The 19,567-nt window shown below is 54.6% G+C and overlaps 3 protein-coding genes across 3 annotated transcripts; 1 reads left to right on the forward strand and 2 right to left on the reverse strand.

Annotated features, from left to right (window-relative positions):
- Nucleotides 1-903: 903 nt before the first annotated feature.
- BDP81DRAFT_445309 (uncharacterized protein) lies at nt 904-6,406 on the reverse strand (the record flags this gene model as incomplete). The annotated part of the gene is made up of 3 exons (XM_060591935.1): nt 904-947; nt 1,001-2,633; nt 2,684-6,406. 3 exons carry the CDS (start codon nt 6,404-6,406, stop codon nt 904-906), a joined length of 5,400 nt encoding a protein of 1,799 aa, XP_060450535.1.
- A 4,921-nt stretch (nt 6,407-11,327) lies between these two features.
- BDP81DRAFT_445310 (IFRD domain-containing protein) lies at nt 11,328-12,743 on the reverse strand (the record flags this gene model as incomplete). Its single annotated transcript, XM_060591936.1, has 1 exon — nt 11,328-12,743. The coding sequence occupies one exon, from the start codon at nt 12,741-12,743 to the stop codon at nt 11,328-11,330; it is 1,416 nt and encodes a 471-aa protein (XP_060450536.1).
- Nucleotides 12,744-16,011: 3,268 nt separating this feature from the next.
- BDP81DRAFT_389585 (uncharacterized protein) lies at nt 16,012-18,405 on the forward strand (the record flags this gene model as incomplete). The annotated part of the gene is made up of 3 exons (XM_060587283.1): nt 16,012-16,045; nt 16,111-16,322; nt 16,384-18,405. 3 exons carry the CDS (start codon nt 16,012-16,014, stop codon nt 18,403-18,405), a joined length of 2,268 nt encoding a protein of 755 aa, XP_060450537.1.
- Nucleotides 18,406-19,567: the final 1,162 nt, after the last annotated feature.

The following is a 19,567-nucleotide window of genomic DNA, read 5'->3' on the forward strand; positions in this document are numbered from 1 at the left end:
CAGCATGCCTACGTCCTATCCGCACGACAAATTACCTGCCTTCATTTGCACTTCGTCCAACCTGCGCCTGTGCCCCAGCGCCAGCGCGCGCGAGAGCTTTACTAATCCACAGACAAAGAGCCACCTCACTCGACTACATTTGATATAGCACTGCGGCTGCAGTCATCATGGTTGATAAATCGTAAAGGGCACGAGTGTGACCCTGGAAGCCGTTTCCTGTATTCCCAAGTTATGCTTTGATGACGGAATAACCTCATGTCCTTCAATTTCACAATTCTGCTGCCCCCTTCATCTGGGAATGCACTTCACATCGTTTGATCAAAGTCATCAGGGCGAAGTAGAGGTTCCATTATCCACGACTACTATTACAGTCAAAACCCCTAATGGTATCTGCCATGCATCACGGCTGCTCTTCAAAAAAGAAAAAGAAAAAAACACAGCAGCCCAATATCGAGAATGTGGTATCAACCAACTGTGTCGCGCGTTCCAAACCTATTCCATGCCTTCTTCCTTCGGCACTGCCTCAACTCAACATGCTCAATTGAGGTCATGCTGTACTGTTGTTCCATCCCCCCCCCCCCTCCTCCACCTCGAAAACATCGCTCAAACGCAAAAGCCATCAATTGCGTGTCATGTCGTCGTTAGGCTGAGTAGCGAACCAAATCCCACCCCATCATCCCCTTCCGCTTCATCCCTGCGGCTGTACAACTTTCCCCTTCTTTTTGGTTGGTTGCCGCTGCATCTCTATAGCAGATGAAAGAATCTGCTTCCAATATGTTCAATGATTATAGCTGATCATGTGGTTGAAGCTATCCAGTAGCATCAACTCATGTGGTAGTGCTTATTTTGTTTGTTGTACGCAAACGATTCTCTGTAGCGAGGAATCTTTTTTTTTTTTGTTGTCTAAAAGGTGTCGGTCTCGTTGCTAGCGACAGTGCCAAAGGTGTCTAGATAGTTAATTAGCTTGTGGATCGAATTGCTGTTGGCAGAGCGTGCTCACCTCTCTTGCGACGTCGCTCCTCTCTGGCGGCTTCTTCCTCTGCACTCTTGGGGGTCATGGCCCGGGGCCCGGAAGGCCTACGCGCAGGCATGCCACGGGCACCGCTGAGGTTGCGGTTCTCCGGCTTCGGGCTGCCGGTGTAGTTGCTAGTACTGGCGGCATGTGTGCCAGGGCCGGTACCGTAGCCACTCTCAACACTGTTGTAAGGAAGGGGACTGCTCTTCAAGGCCAAGTTGGAGATGCGCTTCTTGGCGGGCGTGTGGGTCATCTCATCCATGGGCTCTTTAGGCGGCCTGGGTGGGCCGGCGGGGGAGGAGGTGTAGTAGTCACCGCCCGTCGCGGGGGAGCCATTGCTATTGCTATAGCTATTGGCATTTGGGGGGGGGAAGCGGTGCAAGCTAGTGGCCGAGCCTGCCCAGTCGGCAGATCTGGGGGACATTGGTGTGTCGTAGTCGTATGCTTGGCTTTCGAGGTTAGCCTTGAACCTCTCGGTTTGTCCTTGACGAGGCTGGGGGTGTTGAAGATTGACCGAGTTGCGGTGCGCCTTGTACTTGGGGTCCTCCGGGGTCATGTAGGTGGCAGGAGGCTCTAGGTGCGGGGCTTGGGGAGCTGCGAGATCCTGCTGGGAGAAACCAGAGTGCAGTTGGTCACTGCCACCAAAGTCATTCTGGTATCGGTCATCGTATCGGAGATCGGATCCGGATCGGGACGGAGGGTGTTGCAGGAATTCGTCATCGTGTTCCTTCTTGCTCGAGCCGCTGCCGCGGAAAGCCTTGCTCACGCTTGTAGCCGTCGACTCAGACCACCGAGAAATCTTGGGGAACCAACTCGATGACCCTCTCTTGTGCTTCTTGCCCTTGTCCGTCTTTGGAGTGTTGTCATTGCTCAACGATGCGTTCTGAGCGGCCATGGGCTGGGGAGGGGTGCCCAAGGGCACGGAACCGCCACGCTGGAACTCCCGAGTCGGCGTAAGCATACCCTGTGGCTCATGGCAATTGTTCTGGGAGATGTAGTCCTCCTCCTTATCTTCGTGGACGGTGCTGATACGGTTGGGTTCGTAGGCCATCTTGGAAGGGCCGCGAGATTGAGCAAATGATGACATCCCAGAGTGACTGCCCTGGCTAGTACTGGAGGTGCCAGCCTGGCCTTCGGGCTCGTAGCCCCGATCTTGCTCATACTGCATCTCCGGGGTGAGGTTCTCGTAAGATGGCCGGCCGCTAACCATGCCGGGTCTCATGGTCTGTGCCTTGAGTGTATCAACCTCCCCCAGTAGCTGCATGAGCATATCCTCGATTCTGCTGAGATCGTTGGCGCCCTTATTGCCGAGGCCCTTGAGCGCTTTGCGGAAGAAGTTGGTCTTCTTGGCGGTATCATCGAGGGTGCTATTCTGAGAGGCAGCGCTGTAGCCTTTGATAGAGCGAGGGAGACTGCCAGGGTAAGCACGGGAACCGGCGACGGCGTTCTTGACCGTTTCGTCAGTATTCTCCTGAACCTCCTTGATGATAACGTCCTCGGTGTTGGCTAGAAGTTTCTTGAGGTCATCAAAAGAGTTGCGCATTTCGGCCGCAGAGCGGACCAGCGTGACGAGGATCTCGGTGTCACGAGCGCTTCGTTGAGCATCGCGGACCATGAGCTGAGAGTATGTTAGCCATTTCCTTGTCAATTTCATACTAAGCTACTCACATGTTGCATCAAAGCAATAATGTCCTTGGATTCGATCCTGTCGATACCGTTGCCAGTGGCAGCATCATACAGCGGCGAGTTCATGCCCTGGGAAAGACCACTCAGGTGCCGTGAGTGTTGAGGTGCGTAGAAAGGGTCTTCCGCGTTCATATCGCCAAAGGGCATCATGGCCTTGCTAGTGGGCTGCATATTGGGCGAGTGAACGGGACCTTGCGAGATGTAGCCCTCATCCAGATTCTTGTGCCCACCCGGACTATTGGCGTGGTACCCAGCAGCATAGTCTTCGAATCCTCTGCCACCAAGCAGGTCCGGGTGATCAACGGGGCTCGCGCCATCATAGGGGTTCGTAATGACAGTATCACGCTTCCGCTCAGCCGACGTGCGCCGCCACTCGTCCTCATGCTCTCCACTGGCTTGTCGGTGGTGAGCCATGGCTGCACCGGCGGCGGCTCCCATGGCGGCACCGGCAGCGGCCATCCCATAACCACCGTGGCCGCGCGGGCTGTGCTTTTCGGAGTTGTACTCCTCGAAGGATTGATCGTAGTCGCTCTGGCGAGGCGTGCCTTGGCGAGGGGTTATGTCGCCCGGCCAGTGGTCCCCATCGTCGTGGTCGCTGCCTCCGAGCGGCTCGCGGACCAGCGACGGGTTGGTCAGAGCATCGTCGTCCACGTAGCCGACCTCGGGCATCGGATCGTCAAAGGTCGGCATGGCACTAGCACCCATCTTGGGCTTGTCCTCAAGGTCGAGACGGTCGACACTGTGCGCCGGGGTGTTTGCAGGCTCGCGGCCCTCCATCGCTCGCTGCTTGAAGGACTTGTTCCTTGTGACGCCTTCGGGAACCCATTCTTCAGCATGTTCCTCGTCAACCTCCTCCACGGTCGGTTGCTTCGTCTTGTCCTTGGCAGCCTTGAGAGCAGCAGCTGCTGCGCCGACAGCTCCCGCGGCAATCGCCTTCTCGGAGGCAGTGGGGGAGTGCCGTGTAGACGTAGAAGGGGAGTTCCCGTACCGAGCAGGAGCAACCTTTCTTCCATACTCGTCAAGGTCGTACTCTCCAGCGAATTCTCTCGATCGGTGGCTCTGGCGGCTCGAAGTCGGGGTGCGGCTGCTCTCGCGCTCACGTTGCTCGAAGAACTCCCGCTGGGAGGCGACGGATCGCTTTTCAGGGCTGACGTCCCGCGAACGGGGCTGGATGTTGGACTGGTCATCGTAGGAGACATTGGAGTCTTTGGCGTACGAAACGTACGAGTCCGGCCCATACGAAAGATTGGATTCGTTGCCGTACGATACCTGGGAGTCCCTATAGTCGTATCCGGAACCCGTGGTGAGTTGAGAGTCAAGCATTGAGCCGTCGACGAGTGAGGCTACGTTGGACTCGACGCCATTTGGCACATGGATGATGTTAGGGTTCGCAGCAATACCGCGAACGGCCTGGCCGGTCGAAGTTCCGATCTCGCTGCCCTCCGTGTACTGACTATTACGGTAGTCTTGCCCGCTGCTTCTGACGCTGCGATCATCCACAGACTGCTCATCGAAGCCCCGACTCATCACATTGCTTGGCACTGAAGCTGGAGAGAAGGCTCTCAGATCGGTGTGAGACGCTTGAGACTTGGTAGGCGACGCGGTCCCATGCGACATCCTAGAGTCACGCTGGGCAGCCGTTTCGCTACCAGCCTCCGTGTAGCCGGACACACTGTAGATGGGGCTCAGCCCACGCCTCTCTGGCTGATAAGGGACGTATTTCAATGGAGGCGGCACATCCTGCGTGTTGTAGTAGTCGTACTCGCCAGAATCCACATAGTCGGCTTCGCTCTCCGTAAGACGGCTTCGATCATCGTAGTCGTCATATTCATCGCGGATTTGTGAAGAAGGGCTTTGGCTGATCTCCGATAACTCGCTCTGCTCCAAGAAATCTCCAGTTCGTGTCCGAGAGAGTTCTCTCAAATCGCCATGAGAAATGTTGGCGTGCTTCGTGCCTAGAGTCTGCTGCAAATTGGTTATTGGTGCTGGTTGCGTTGGCGTAGGCGAGGAGCCAAGGGAGGCGTTGCCCCTGGCAACCTCCTGGACAGAAGCTCTCTCCTCCATGGCGGAATGGGGCCGATCGGTATCAGCCGAAAGAATTGAGGTTCGCGTCATTTCGGAGGGATTGATCTCGCTCATTAATGGCATTGGCGGGGCGGGGACCTCTTCCTCGTGGAACTCTTCGTCGTACTTCTCGCGGCCTACACTTCTGCTTCGAGCTGAGCCATCAGCGCGCCGGCGCCTCCGCTGCCTTCTATCCTCGGATGACGGTGATGCTGCGTTCATTGCAGCAGCGGCGAGCCCAGCTGCTGCCGCCCCTCCAACGGCGGCCTTGAGCGCGCCATCGCTTCGCCGTGGTGTATCATCGACGGAGACAATGGAGGATTCTTCAACTGATTCGCCTGCAACACTTCGGGGAGAGTCAACATAGTCGTGGCGAGCTTCTCGGTCTCTGCGTTCTCGATGCCGGCTGTCGCGACCGGCTTCGCTGCGCTTATCGGCGGACTTGCGTCTGTCTACGCCCAGATCTTCGCGAGAAAGAGACGTCCCTGTTCCGGTTGATGTAACGGAGCTGCGGCGGCTTTCGCGCTTGCTCTGCTCTCTCTTCAATGCGCTCAATTCCGGCAGTATAAGTCGACGAATGGCATCCTCCACCGTTTCGAGTAATTTCGGGTTATTAATGGACGATTTGGAAGCTCCGGAGCGAACCGAGCTTTGGTCGTAGGAACGGTGGCTGGGAGAAATGCTCGATGATAAAAGACTGGAATCTGCCCCAGATAAAACAGAGTCAACATGGCCCCGACTGGAACGTCGTCGGGGTGATCGCGTTCCTTCCGATTGCTTCTCGCTGACACTGCTTGTCCGACTCTTGCTCGAACGGTGCTTGCGATCTTTGTCTCTTGACGATCTTTCCCCCGACACTTTTCTTTCGCCGCTGTGTCTTTTGCTCCTACTGCTCTTTGCATGATCAGCTATCGCGGCGCCGGCCAATGCGCCTGTAACACCGGCCGCCAGCTCATTACCCCGCGACGTGCTCTTGCTACGCCTTTCAGAGTTCTTTGTTAGTACGGTTGAGCCAGAATTTCCATCGAGGAAGCTGTCCTGGGGAATTGCCGAGATGTCGGACATGTTGGGAGCCAGGTAAGAAGACTGAGCATCAGCATCGGGAATCAGAGGACTAGCCGGCCGACGACGCCGTCCGCCGCGGTCAATTTCTATGTCGATTGGGTTTCTCGACACATTGGACTCCTCGGTAGCGGAGGCGTAGGACCGCATGCTGTCGGCGTCCTCGCCCTCGAGAGCTTCAACGTCGAGGTGCGAGGAGGTTCCTGTGGTGGACGGCGCAGGCACACGGCGGGTCAGCGAGGTCTTGCGGGTGTTGCTTCTGGTCTCGGTGATTTGAATGTGGTCGCCGCGGTGCTTCTTGGACGGGGTCAGGCGCACGCGGACGCTGGGTTTGCGTTCGACTGTTCCCTCGGGGCCAGGCTTGCCACCCTCGAAATACTCAATGAGGAGCGACGTCTGGGAACGATTGGCGCTGTGACCGCGAGTTTTTATGGTGACGGGTGTGCCGTCGTCGGGCAGAGAGTAGTGGGAAGCTTCGTCGTTTGGCCTGGACACATTGGTCTCCAGCTCGGTGGGGGTGACGGAGTCGGTTTCGGTCGGGGCAGGAAGTGGAGGAGGCTTATTCGAGTCAACACCCATTGTGGTGCGATGCTCGAAGGCCTCGGCGACGGAGAGGCTGTTGATGCGCGGGCGCGGATGACGAGTGCCTCGATCAGCGGCTCACACCTCTATTTTGGATCTCGTCCTTTCCCTCGATCAAGGAAAGAAGGAGAAGAGAAGAGAAGAGAAGAGGTGAGGTGAGGTGAGGTGAGGTGAGGTGAGGAGAGGAGAGGAGAGGAGAGGAGAGGAGACGGTGGGTGGATTTGCCGGCTGCCGTCCAAGGTGGGCAAGGATTTGTTGTGGGTGCAGTCGCCGTCAAGACATGAGGAGCAGTTCGTTGCTGCGGGAGGAGAAAAAAACTGGGCGGGCTGGGCGAAACAAGCTGTATCCGTACGAGCTTTCACACCTGGCTGCGAGACACTGGGCGAGAGCGCGCGCGCGAGAGAGAGAGAGAGAGAGAAAGCCGTTGCGGTTCGGCGATGTTTGCGAAGGCAGCGAACGGAATATCCCCCAAAGAAGGAAGAAAAACACAGAGAGACAGACCTGTGGCCGCTTATGCCACACACGCAATGCGCAAATGGGACCGAAAAAGAAGAAGAAAAAAAAAAAGCAACGATGTTAGTTGGACATTCCGGATTAACGTCGAAGGGACAGCTGAATGGCGAGAAGGAGCTCAGATTTGGAGGGCGCAAAGGAGGGAAGGCCAAGTGGTGAGAGAGTGGTGGAGGGGTGAGGCGAAGGTGTGAGGTTCGCAAACTGGGGTGGCTGGGGGGGGGGGTCAGGCCGTTGCTTGGGTGTTGTTTTTTTCCCCGGCGATGTTTTTGCCCCAGTTTGCGGATCTTTCTTGGGAGCTGAACAAGAGAGGCAGGTAAGCTTCCAGGGGTCTACCGACTTGTCTTTGGCCTTAATTTCTATCCGTGTGTGGCGCCGTCGTCGTCTTTTTTGTCTTTCACCAAGTCCCGACGCTTTTGGCGTTCGCAGAGGAGAAACAAGTACCGGCGAAACGGAACGAAACAAAGGTGTGTTGGTTCGAGGCAAGGTACGAGTAGTGAATGATATCGGGTGCCAGCGAAAAGAATATTATCGAAAGCAGTGTCGAATATAGCAAACGGGCGGGATCGATAATAGCTGAGCAAAGGTAAGAGGGCAGCAGGTAAGGTATCTTGAGCTTAGAAAGAGACAAGCCGGGGGGAGGGGGGGTAAGCAGATAGAGGCGACAGGCGATGGACAGGCGACAATCTTGGATGATGCAGGCAGGCCGAGTAGACTGACAGACATCCTGGAAAGATGCACACACAGAGAAGCACACAAGTGACAACAGACAGGCACACAGGCCAGCCCAAACGGACAGGGAAGTGCGGTCGAGAGGGGGGAACGCTTCGTCGGGCTCTGCTGTGGACTTGGGATGTGCCTGGGATGTCCTTCCCGTCCAAGCTGACCTCAATGACCTGCTGCACCTGTTGTGTTAATCAGATACAAGCAGATCACATCATTTGTTGGTGGAAAACTGATGTATACAAGTAGTACCGAGGATGACGGCAACGTGAGCGCGGGAGCGGCTGGGCTGGGCCGGGTTTTGGGTCTTTGGGCTGGGAAGACTGGACAAGGGACGGCAACAGCTAACACAACCTATCCGTACGGAGTTACTTAAGGTACCTACGGAGCAGACTTGCTAGGTCTTATTGGAGGCCGGCGCAGCAACGAGCACCAGCAGATGACAAGCAGGGCGCAAAGTCGCCAGATGAGCGGTGCGACCAAGCAACCCAAAGTGCCAACCCGCTCCGCATACACATACACACACACACACACACACACACACACACACACACTCTCACACACACACACACACACACACACACAGCACACAGCACACATACCTACCCTCACTCGTCTCAACCGCCACGATAAATCCACGGATCTCTGGGAGTTGACGTGAGAGTCGAGAGAAAGCATCAAACCCGAGGAAAAAGACAAAAGATTGGTCCATTCACCCAAGTGTGATGCCGCGACAGGGTGGAGATGGTTGATGAGTTGTTCCTCGCTCGCTTCCCGAAAGGAGCTTAAGAGGCACCAGAGGCATGCCGCGACGGGCCAATTGCCGCCGCAGGCCTGGGGCGTGTGGGAAATCGGGTCCCTGCAGGCCTGCAGAGCGTCCTGCACGCTTCTCAACTTCTCAAGTTGTTCGAGGTAACCCAAGGTGCCTTACATCCTCCCATACCTCCTCCTTCACAGTACTCGTTGAGTGAAGGTAACGAGCTGAGTGTGTCAAGTCTGTTACCGTTGCCCTCATGTGCAGTCCTTCTCAGGGTAGTTGTTGCAACGGGCCTGGAACCACTCAGCGGGATAGAATGCACCACACATCTTTGGGCCCCCATGTCACGTCTACTCGGTACGGCCAAGGTACTCTTTTAGCTGTTTGAACTCGGTCAAACGCAGCATTGTTAGAGGTCCGATTCCTCACCGCCGTTAGGTCGTCCCGCGCAGCCGTTTGCTCAGCGTTGGAACCTTGACCCTGCGTCTCCAAAACGGTTCTTAGGTACTCTGGCCAGTGGCCGTTGTCTTTGTCGATTACCTACGGAGTATCTGTACTGGTACGGGTATCTCGATATGATACCCATTCACTATGTTCAGATATCCATCATAAGGTACCGGGGTTGCTTCGATATCTCGATGCCTTTCCCATAACCTTGTCTATCGCTCCGAAACACTCTCAACCCCCAGTCACTCTCCCAGCCCCTCGACCAATATAGAAAGATAATCACACAATCGTTCATTACCACAAAGAACCGCAACTTTGCCCTCTTTCTCTTCAATGTACCCGTATCCCTTCCGTACGAAACAAGGTTGACCAAGCATTTCTTCCCCCTCTCCCCCCCCCTCTCTTCGTCTTCCTCCGATCATTTTCGCAAAATGCAATTTAGACGCCAGACGCCATCGGGACGGGCTTTTCCCACTTTCTGTCACCTCGTCCACTTTTTGCTCAAACGGGATCCCCTGGAAACCGGGCCCCCACAGCAAAAAGAAAAAAAAAGAGGTGGAACTTCCGTGGGTTGGCTCGGGCGTTGTGGGCGTCTCCCAATGATGTTTCCTTAACGGATAGAGCCAAGTGGATTCAACCACTTCTTTTTTGGCTGGGCGACGGGAGGATACCGATCATCCACTAGACAAGGGTATATCATCGTTCAGGGCGCCACGAGAGAAATAGCCTCTCGAGGGAAACCGAAAATAAAATTGACACGGGGAACCTTGCCGGACCGTGAGTGACACCTTTGACAGCACCTTTCGATCTGACTATTCATTTGTATTCGTACGAACATGAAGGAGTTGATGGACTTGGATAGTAAAACGTCTGAAACATTTCTGCCCGTCTATTGCGGACGGCGCCGTCTTGTGAACCGGGCAACGACTGAGACTTTCCTATCAGGCTGCCTCTGCCCTCTGGGACCTTTTCACTTTGAGCCCAAGCTCGAGCTCCTTGTTCCAACATCGAATGACGTTCGTACGTCATCTCACAAGAACAAGCCGCGGCCCTCCCCTCCCCAGAAACACACGGACGCTGCTGCCACACGGGGACACGATATTTCAGCTATCCGATGTGCCGATTCCCATCCCTCTCATCACTGCCTCACTGCCTCACTGCCTCAGTATAAAAAGTTGAGTATGCAGATAAGTACAGTAGTTGAAACAGCAGAGTACGGATAAATCGCCACTGCAACTAAGCGAAACGGTGAACCAAAGAAACCCGTACTTCACACTCCCCGTCTACTTCGACCCCCGAGCCCTCGAAGCAAACAAAATAGTCCGATTTGTCCACGTACCCCAAACCACCCAAGCAGCCGACGGTGGCGAAAGCGCAACAATCCACCTCGAACGGGGGCTTAGGGGACGATCCAGACTCGATGAACCTCCTTCTCTCTCCGTCTGGGGTCGGCGGCTCATGCCGGTCATCCCGCTTCTTTCCCCCGACCTCGCCCGTTTGAAAGGTAAGTTGGCACGTTGGGTGACATACGTGCTTTAGATAGGTTCAAGCCGAGGATATAGCCCACTGCATCTCTAGATTCTCGGGGCTCTCACGACTCTGATTACCTACTGCGAGGCATGGAACTGCATCGCTGCCCCCATCTCTGCAGTTGTCCCGCAAGTGAACTGGACGGGAAATCCACCAAAGCAGTCTGTCGTACATGTACGGATACTCACTCATCTTACCGTACGTACGGATAGTTGACCTACGCTCTCACTTCCGCGACGTCCCAAATGGGGGAGCATCACCTTCCGTTTGTTGCCGCCTCACCGTGACCCGTGAACTAAATGCCACCCGAACCCGTTGCCCTCAAGGACACATTGAGTGATTTCTTCCGTATCTACTCATGTAAAGCAATTTAAGCTTCCTGATTTGTCATCAACCATGGACGCTTAACTACCGTCCTCTCGCTTCCATCCCTGTGTTTCGCCCCTCCATTCTCGCCCGTACCCGACCATCAACGCAACATCAAATGGCAGGCCGTAGATCGAACCTGCTGTGCAACATGTGAACGCCGCCCCCCCCCCTGGCGGGTGATTGCAGCCGTTGTGTACCGGAGGCGTGATTCTCTGGTTTGAAAACCCGGTGGATTAGAATAATGAAGAAAGCAGGAAAACATCATCAAAGTCAAAATAAAATGTAGTTTCAGGTATCAATCATGTGAATTCCCAATAATGTAGGCTAAGTGTACTTTTGCGACGAGGATCCTCCGCTCTGTGGTATCTTCTGCCTCGTTCGCAATCAAGTAGGAAAATGCCTCGAAAACCATGCGTTTCGTATCCTTTTGTTTGGACCGTGATGCTCTATCGTGAACCTGTACATAGGAAAAGAAGCATGCAATGCAATTCTCTTTCCATCAATTCTGCTCTGGAAGCAGCTCCCATCCCGTCCCATTTCTCCTCCTATCCCCATCGTTGCTCATACGCAAACGATGCCTTTCTACCTCCTCATGTGCTTCGCACTCTTGTTGGGACGCACCGCGTACAGCTGTGCCGCCGCCTCCTCCGTCTCAGCGTTATCCAACAGCTCCGCAACAGTAGGGTTGTCGTTGAAGTGCGTGGGCAAACCGCCTCCGAGAATCGTCTTCGTCGCCTCAACGCGCGCCATGAGAGACCACGAGTCGATGAGGACGACTGTAGACCCAAGGCGAAGCTTCTCGCGGTATCCAAACGCGCGGTTCTCCTCGTCGTCGTCGCCCCTGCGGCCAGCGCCAGGATCGGCTTTGGTGCCGCCCGTGTGCGGGTTAAAGGCCGGACGGCTCGCGCTGGAGTAGCCAGGTCCCTTGCCGTGTTCGAGAGACGACACGATGCTGGCGAATTGCTTGCGCAGGTGTCTTCTGTCTCTGCGCGCCGTTTGCTTGACCGAGGGCTTGGATGCCTCGGCCATGAGGGCGATGAGCTTCTTGGGGTCGTATTGCAGGTTCATCGGCTCGCCCGTCTCCTCCTCGTGATCGCGCGCCGCTTCGAAGATGAAGGCGATGTTGAAGCCGGCGCTCGCTTGGACCTCGACGTCGGTGCTGTCGAGCTGCTCTACGAAGGCTTCGATGGCGGAGTAGACGTTTTCGGTGATGTCGTCTACTTGGCTGGCGACAAAGGCCCAGGCCTCGAGGGCGGAGGTGACGACGTCGCCGCTGTCTGCTGCGCCGACGGCCTCGCCGTCGCTTTCGACGATGGTGACTAGGTATTCGAGGAGCTCGCTTGCTGACTCTTCGCCTCCGCCGCCGTACATTGTTGTGACTGCCATGGCCCAGATCGCGGCTGCCTTGACGTCGTTGTCGTCGTCGTCTTCGAGGGTCTTCTCGAGTTGCGGGTAGATGTCGTCGAACAGGGAGTCTGATGGCGTTGTGAGAAGCGTAGCTGAGAGAGACTTCAAGGACGTGAGGCGCTCGAGGGAGCTGCCTCCGGACCTGGTGTTTTTCATCAACGCCGTGACGATGTCGTCCAGGGAGTTGCTGACTTGGCGGCCGCCGTAGTGGTGTTTCACAAGGTGCAGGTAGGATATCAATGTGGCCTCGCGCCTCTGGGTATTTGTCCGCTTGCGATCTTGCAGTTCGACGATGCGATCCTGTAGTAGTTGTGCCCAGTTGGGTTCCGTTGCCTCGTCCAAAGCGGTGTCTGAGTGATTTGACAGGGTGCTCATGGTCATGCCGTCGTCGTAGTCGGAGTCGCTGCCTTCGTCTTCTGAGGCATAGCGACTACCGGCGCGCGAATGTGCCGGGGAGTTGATCTGAGAGTGGCCAGGCGAGACGTTGGGTGAGTTTCTCATGGAGGCGCGAGCGGACTCGGGGCGTGATTTGGCCTTCTTGGAGACGGTCTTGCCGCTCTCACGAAGAACCTTGAGTCTGAGGTCGTGCATGGTGACTGACGGTGTAAGAAAGGCTTTGTGTGTAAGAGTGGTGTGTAGAGCAGAGAGAGAGAGAGAGTGTGTGTGTGTGTGTGTGAGAGAGAGAGTTGGTTGCTTGCTGTGAGCGGAACTTCTCGTGGGAGAAGACCTGTATATGTAGGGGTTGCCTGATTTGTGATTATCAGGGTCTAGGACCTTCTGTGCTTGTAGCGCGGTGGCGTTTCTTTGAAGATGGTGTTGCTTCTAATTGTGTTCTGTGTCTTGCTCCAACAATCCATGGGTGGTATTCGGCCTCTATATATAGGTCTGGGAGAAAATCCGGAGATAGGTCGAGACGCAAAGGTGAATATGTTGAGGTTCTGGAGATAGGTCTAGAGCCGCACAGGTTGGTGATTGTCCAGCGGCTCGGCGAGGATTTGAGAGGGTTTCAAGGCAAGGTCCTTGGAAACCGCGGGAACTGGAAACTGAAAGATGGACTTTGTGAGTCACTAGACCGTCTTTTCAGATGTGAGGAGAAGCTTGGGGATTTAAATTAGGGCAACGGTGGATGGAAAAAAAAAAAAAGTTTGCGGAGGGTCGGAGAAGAGTAGTGAAGGTGGTGGGTGGTAGCAATAGAAGAAAGAGGGTGGCATTCACATTTCATTAGAGGGAACCCTTGATTCACCTATGATGCCTGTCGGGTGTTGCACAGGGATTGCAGAAAAGAGCGAGCGAGCGTTGTGGATGACGAATGACGAAAGAGACTTTTCAATCGTGTGTAGGGCGAGACACGCAGCTGGATGCAAGGTTGAGCTCGGGGACAAAGCAGGAGGAGACAGACAGACAGGAACGGCGGCAGCAGCAGCAGCAAAACATCCGGCAAACAAAAATCCAGACATCAGGCTGCATTTTGCCCCTCCATTTCTCACATCAGTCAACTTTCTGTCACTCCACACGCCCGAGGTCAAGGACTCCAGGATGATGTCTTCCTGTGGGGGCAAAGTGGGCGTGGTCTGTCCGCTCGCGCATTCCTGGGAGATACCCCTGTAAGCAGATCATCCCGCCGTCCTTGGTTGCGTACGGAGTCACGGAGTGTGGTCCTCCACTCACTCTTGAACTTCTGCCCGCCAAACCGTAGTGTTCCGCATCCGAGGGAGAAGAGAATCCATGGATGAATGTATGTTATCTTAGGTAAGGAGGTATTGGAGAAAATGGGGCCACTCGGGATGGGAAACAGACACAGGCGAATGTGAATCCAGGCGGCATCATCTGACCGTTTCCAAGTCTAGACACTCGCGGGCGGCGCCAGTGAATCCCCCCCAATCCCTGGTCTCTCTTCATCCGCCGCCTAACCAGATTCGCCAGGATCTCAGCTCGTCCCTATGTACCTGATGGCTTTTGTTAGAGATGGGGGCATGAACGGCACCAGTGACAGTTTCCGGCAACTCAGGGCACCCGGTGACAGGTGAGCAGATGCAGCCCGATCTGGCCCTATGGTCAGACATTATTTCAACAAGGCAGGACAAACTGCTGTCATGCACTCCTAGTTATGATGGCCAGTAGGCCTCAGGCGAAGCACGACGGTATCGTCCGCCTCAGGCAAACATGGAGCAAAGCACCTTGACACCTTGAGGTCTGCTTTCTGAGGCCAAAAAAAGATATACAGGGTTAGGTTGATTCGGCAGAGAAGGTAGACAGATACCTTGGGATTTATTCAAAGCATAACAGAAAGAGAGCGTATTTGCGCATATTGGGCTCGGCGACGTGGACAGTAGCAGCTGCTCCGCTTACCTTCATACCCAATTTCGAGGATCATCTTTCAGAAGCTGGCATGGCTTTTCTCAGGCGAGGTGTTCAACCGTGTTGATGAGAAAGCCATGAAAGTCACAAGCGTGAATAGCTACTTACTTACACCAGAGAGTGGGCCTTTCTCAATATCGGCACAACCTTGTTAATAAACCAAACCTTGGCCCTTGGGGCACGCTCTGGGTGGTCTCTCTTCATAGCGAGAGGCCACTTGTGACTGTTGTAGATGTATTCAGAGGTAGGCTCCGACTCCTGCGACAGCTAGGTACACCGACTGCGATGCTTCCCACTCCTCTCTATCTTGAGAACTTGAGGCAAGGCAAGGTATGTACATCTGCTACCTTAACCCCGCTGGCCTCCTTCACATTCCAGCTGTCAGGTGCCATGTGGTGAGGTCTGAGGTCTGAGGTGTGTGGTGCCCCTCTTTCCTAATCCCGTCATCACTAAATTGGAACGCCCCGAGCCTGATCTCAGACACGCACTGTGCCTCTCGTCTCTGGCGGACCATTCGAGGCAACGCATATCGCAATTAGGTTCACTACCTTACTATCGGTGTTAAGCTGCCCAAACATTCAATATTCAACTCTCTTCCTCAGGGCAGCCTGGGCGGCAATAACTACCTACCTGAGGTTCTTTCCTGAACGATCGGAACTCGAGCCGTCAAATCTCATTGTTCGCAGGCAGACAGACCTTGTACCTACTCTTTGGTACTCGATGTGAGGTGGTCTCACTTCCCAGCTTCACCCTTCACCTCAGTCACTTTAACCCCTCCACTTTCCACCTCACCCTTATCAGCTTCGACACTACCTTACCCACCTAAGGTAAGGTAGCTAAGGTAACTTACCGCTATCGAGGTAAGTGGACGTGTGTACGGGAGTGTTCGGACCTCACGGCCTCGCTGCTGATAACCTAACCCCACCAACCCACCGCCAGCGCAAGGTGCCTCCCATTTCCCCACTGCACCTGCCCAAGACCCCCGATACTCCCCTGCAACCTGCCCCTTCCGCGCACCAAGCCAAGTGCGATAAGGCGTTATCGCCGCCTGCACTGCCGCGACTGCCTGATACCGAACAGTGACAGCACGGTGCCACCTCCGGATTCCTGCCCCACTTCACCCACCTCGGCGCCCTCGACCTCCAACTTACACTGTATCGCACCTGCCTTACCTTTCTGCCTCCCTCCCGCCTTCTCCATGCCCGTTTTATTAACTTCAGCCCGTGAAGAACTGCGGTCTACTTTGAGCGAATTTTTCCCTCATACACCGCAACATCTTGGGCTTCGAAGACAGATTCCCACCTTCGATACCAACAAGTCCCCTCGTCCCAACCTCGATCGACCTGAGCTCGGTCGTATTCGGACGGCAGACGCTGATACCGACACAAGCTTCCCAACGCACGCTGACTTGGCCAGCCAGTCAGTCCGAGAGCCTCGCTGCTCTCGTCATTCTCTCCAACCCACTCTCGCCAGACCACGATACGGTCGAGAAGGCATCAAGATGGCGACGGGCGCTAAACCCCAGGCAGAGGACGGTAAGCTTGACACTCCTACCTCGCGTGCCCCTCTCTATGATAAGCCTAACTAACTCATTCTCTAGTGCTCCTGACCGTTTCGGTTCAACATCCCAACCTCGATTTCCAATATCCCGAACGACGCATCACACTTGAGCAAAAGAACCCAAGCGTCGTGCAAATCGGCCGTACCAGCAAACGGTTTAGCAACCTCGAGGCCAAAGCCGATAACTGCTATTTTGACAGCCCGGTCATGAGTCGCGAGCATGCCAAAATCACCGTCGATTGGTACCACAAGGTGCGTGATCTACTGTAGCTGGCCGTCATTACCTTACGCTGACTGCTAGTACAACGAACAGAAGCTTTTCGTCAAAGACATCGGCTCACTTCACGGAACCTATCACAACTCTCTAAAGCTGCCTCTACATGCCGCGAAGGAGCTGACCCGGGGTGATGTTCTCAAATTTGGCATCGACATTCAACGATCCAACGACCTCTTTCCGCCTTGCACCATCCAGGTAGACTGGGAATTCGATCACCTGGCCAAGGCCAAAGCTTCCGGTCAACTCAGCGGCCGCCCCTCCTTCTCAGTCCCCGATGACTCCGACTCGGAAAGTAGTGATGAAGATATGTCCACCATGGACGATATCCGCGCCACCGTTGAGAAGATTCGCAAGATAGAGATGCCTAAGTTGACTACAGGCCCGGGCGGTTCCTTCCCCAGCTTCCTGCCTCCTCATAGCTCTATCGATCTCACCGTCGACTCTCCTGTTCACGAATCTCGCGGAGGTGCACAAGCTGAGACCCCAATTGTCATCGACGAGGATATCCCGAAGGACAAAAATGAGCTCGCCGAACCCCTTCCCAAGGTCATGCAAGATCAGGAGGTGACGCTTGAGCTGGACGCACCGCATGACGAAGACGAAGAAGACGAGGATATGCCTTCCAGTCATAGAATGGACTCGAAGCTTCCTCTTGTCTTCGCCTCGGACTCCGAATCGGATGACTCCTACGATGACTCCTACGACGACGAGTCGGCAAGTTATCCCGATGAAGAACCCTCAGAGATGCCCGACTCTTACGATGATGACATTTGCCTGAGTGATTCCGAAATGTCGGACCGCAGTGACGCTGAAGATGATCTGGATGCCGAAGATGAGAGCAACAGCGAAAGTGAGAGCGAGAGCGAGGACGAGCTCTTGATCGAAGGTCCGAGCTACGACGAGCCTGAAGACAGCCAGATGAACGATGACAATGACAACTATGGTTCTCAACCTGACAGGGACATGGCAGCCGCCTGGGAAACCCAGGGCCCCTCTCTTGCCTTTACGCAATCGCAACAAATGCCCAGCATGCCACACACGAACTACTACCCCCAGCCCGATACTGGTCGCCAGTTCTTCCCCGCGCCTATGCCATCACTCTCTTCTATCATACCTTACGAGGGACTGGAAGAGCAGGGGAGGCAGAACGACTTCAGGCTGCCGTCGATTCTGAATCCTGCAGACACGCATGTCGAGAATGAGAATCCCTTCGTAGCCGGCCTGAAACCCCAGCAACTGCACATGTCTGCACCGACAGACCTCATTCAATGCGAGGGGGTGGCACCACTTCATTGCTCATGGGAGCGGGCCCTGAGCATTCCCAAGAGGGGCGTCGCTGCCACGGAGTCTCTGGCGTTCTCCCAGAATGATGGCCCCTCTGCTGAAGCCCTTGGAGAGACCACTGGCAAGACTGAATTCTTCGCGGCAAGGGAGGCCAACAAGGCAACCATGCGTCGCCACGAGCAAGACCATGACATGATCCCGGTCCAACCTCGCAACCAGGTCCCCGAACCGCCTGCGATTTCTGCCGAGCCATCTACTTCAAAACTCCCGTACAATGTTGTGATCGATGCAGCACCCGTGCCAGAGCCGGTGAACGAAACCCCCAAGTCGGCCTGGTCTAGTTCTGGAGAGAAGTTCCTCAACAGTCCTCAAATTTTCTCCGTCACAGACGCAACAGAAGCTCCTGAGCTTGACATGACGAGCGCTTATCAGTTCCAGCAAAGCAAGCTGGGCTCTTCACTGACCGCCCCTACCGAGCCTGAGGATACACCACAGGCAGTGACGTCTCCAAAGCGCAAAGCAAATGAGATATCGACTCTCACGCCTCATGAGGAGTTCATCGAGGCGGCTATGAACAACATGGTAACCGGGGTGGAAACAGCTGCCGAGCAACCCACGACTGTTCCCGTTGCTGCAGAGCCCACCTTGGGAGCACCTCCTCCCCCTAAGCGTCTGCGAAGCTTCTTGAGCAAGGCTGGGTACTTCTTCGGCGGCGGCGTTCTGACTGCGGCAGGTGTCGTAACAGCACTTGCCGCAACCGCCCCTGCTCTTTGATGACTGAAAGCAGATGTTCTTCATCTTCAAGGTATGGCTTGGTTTGATTTCTTGGAACGAAACTGGATCGGAACGGGCTTGACCAATTGTGTCTACCCGAGACTGACTATCAGTCACGGCGTTGCGAGCTTCAGGGGTCTGGAATTGGGAATAAGGAAGTGGCGGGATGGAATGATTCAAATTTGATGATGCTTCGGTTCCGAGGGCCGGAGATGACAACTTGATCAGGATTGGCAAGGCAGGTTTTCTCACATGAAGTTTTATGATATTACTAGGCCGCTAGTTATTCGCTTCTCTATTTCTACAATGGCTCTTTCTTATCACACTTATCGCTTTAGTAAATGGCAGGCTGCGCTTAGGCAATGAACCACTCTTCATTATGACATGATCCATAACGTATCTCGGACTTTTTCTTTTCAAAAAATTCGATAACTCTTATCTTCTACCATTTCATCCTGAGATGCCGGAAAGCCAGTCCACGTAATACTATTATTAACAAACTGAATTCAAGCCGCTAGAGATACCCTCCGCCGGAGGTGATATATTGTTTCCTTTCTGGCCCAAAATGTGGGAGGATCTATTGCCCAAAGGCCATAGAGCGTCTGGGAAGCCATCACGTTTCAGGGATGGTAAGCTGGCCATCCATCCATCTTAGCCACTCGGGATGCCTCAGGTAGAGCTACGCCATTCACCGCCCGCGACCCATATGAGGAGTGAATCATGCTCAGTCTTCAACAACAAGAAACGGGCCACATGGCCGAGGGGTCACGAAGTGCTGGCTGGAACAGTGATGCTCCTGTTCCTTCCAGGACTCTGGCCTTCAAATCTCGGCTGGTCCATTCTTTTTTTTTTTCTTTTTCTTTTGCCAACTTGACTTGTGTAAGAAAGAGCCTTGGATATCTCTTGAAGTCTTTATTTGTCTCAAATATGGGTGAATGTGTCTGTATTGGTTCTTCTTATTGTTCTAGGCACGTAAGTGCGTAAAAAAGCTCACCCTTTACAAATATATCTGTACGTAATTACTATTTAATGATGTATACTAGCATATACGTATCTCTGTGGTTTAATTCTGTAATAAGACCCTTTAACCCGCGTAGAGCTTTTGCTGGAAAAGGCACCCCCGTCTGGCCGCACCACCAGCTACCGTGCAGTATATGCCGGT

This window comes from Colletotrichum phormii (assembly GCF_030913505.1).
Source record: "Colletotrichum phormii strain CBS 102054 chromosome Unknown BDP81scaffold_2, whole genome shotgun sequence".
Lineage (NCBI taxonomy): Eukaryota > Fungi > Ascomycota > Sordariomycetes > Glomerellales > Glomerellaceae > Colletotrichum > Colletotrichum phormii.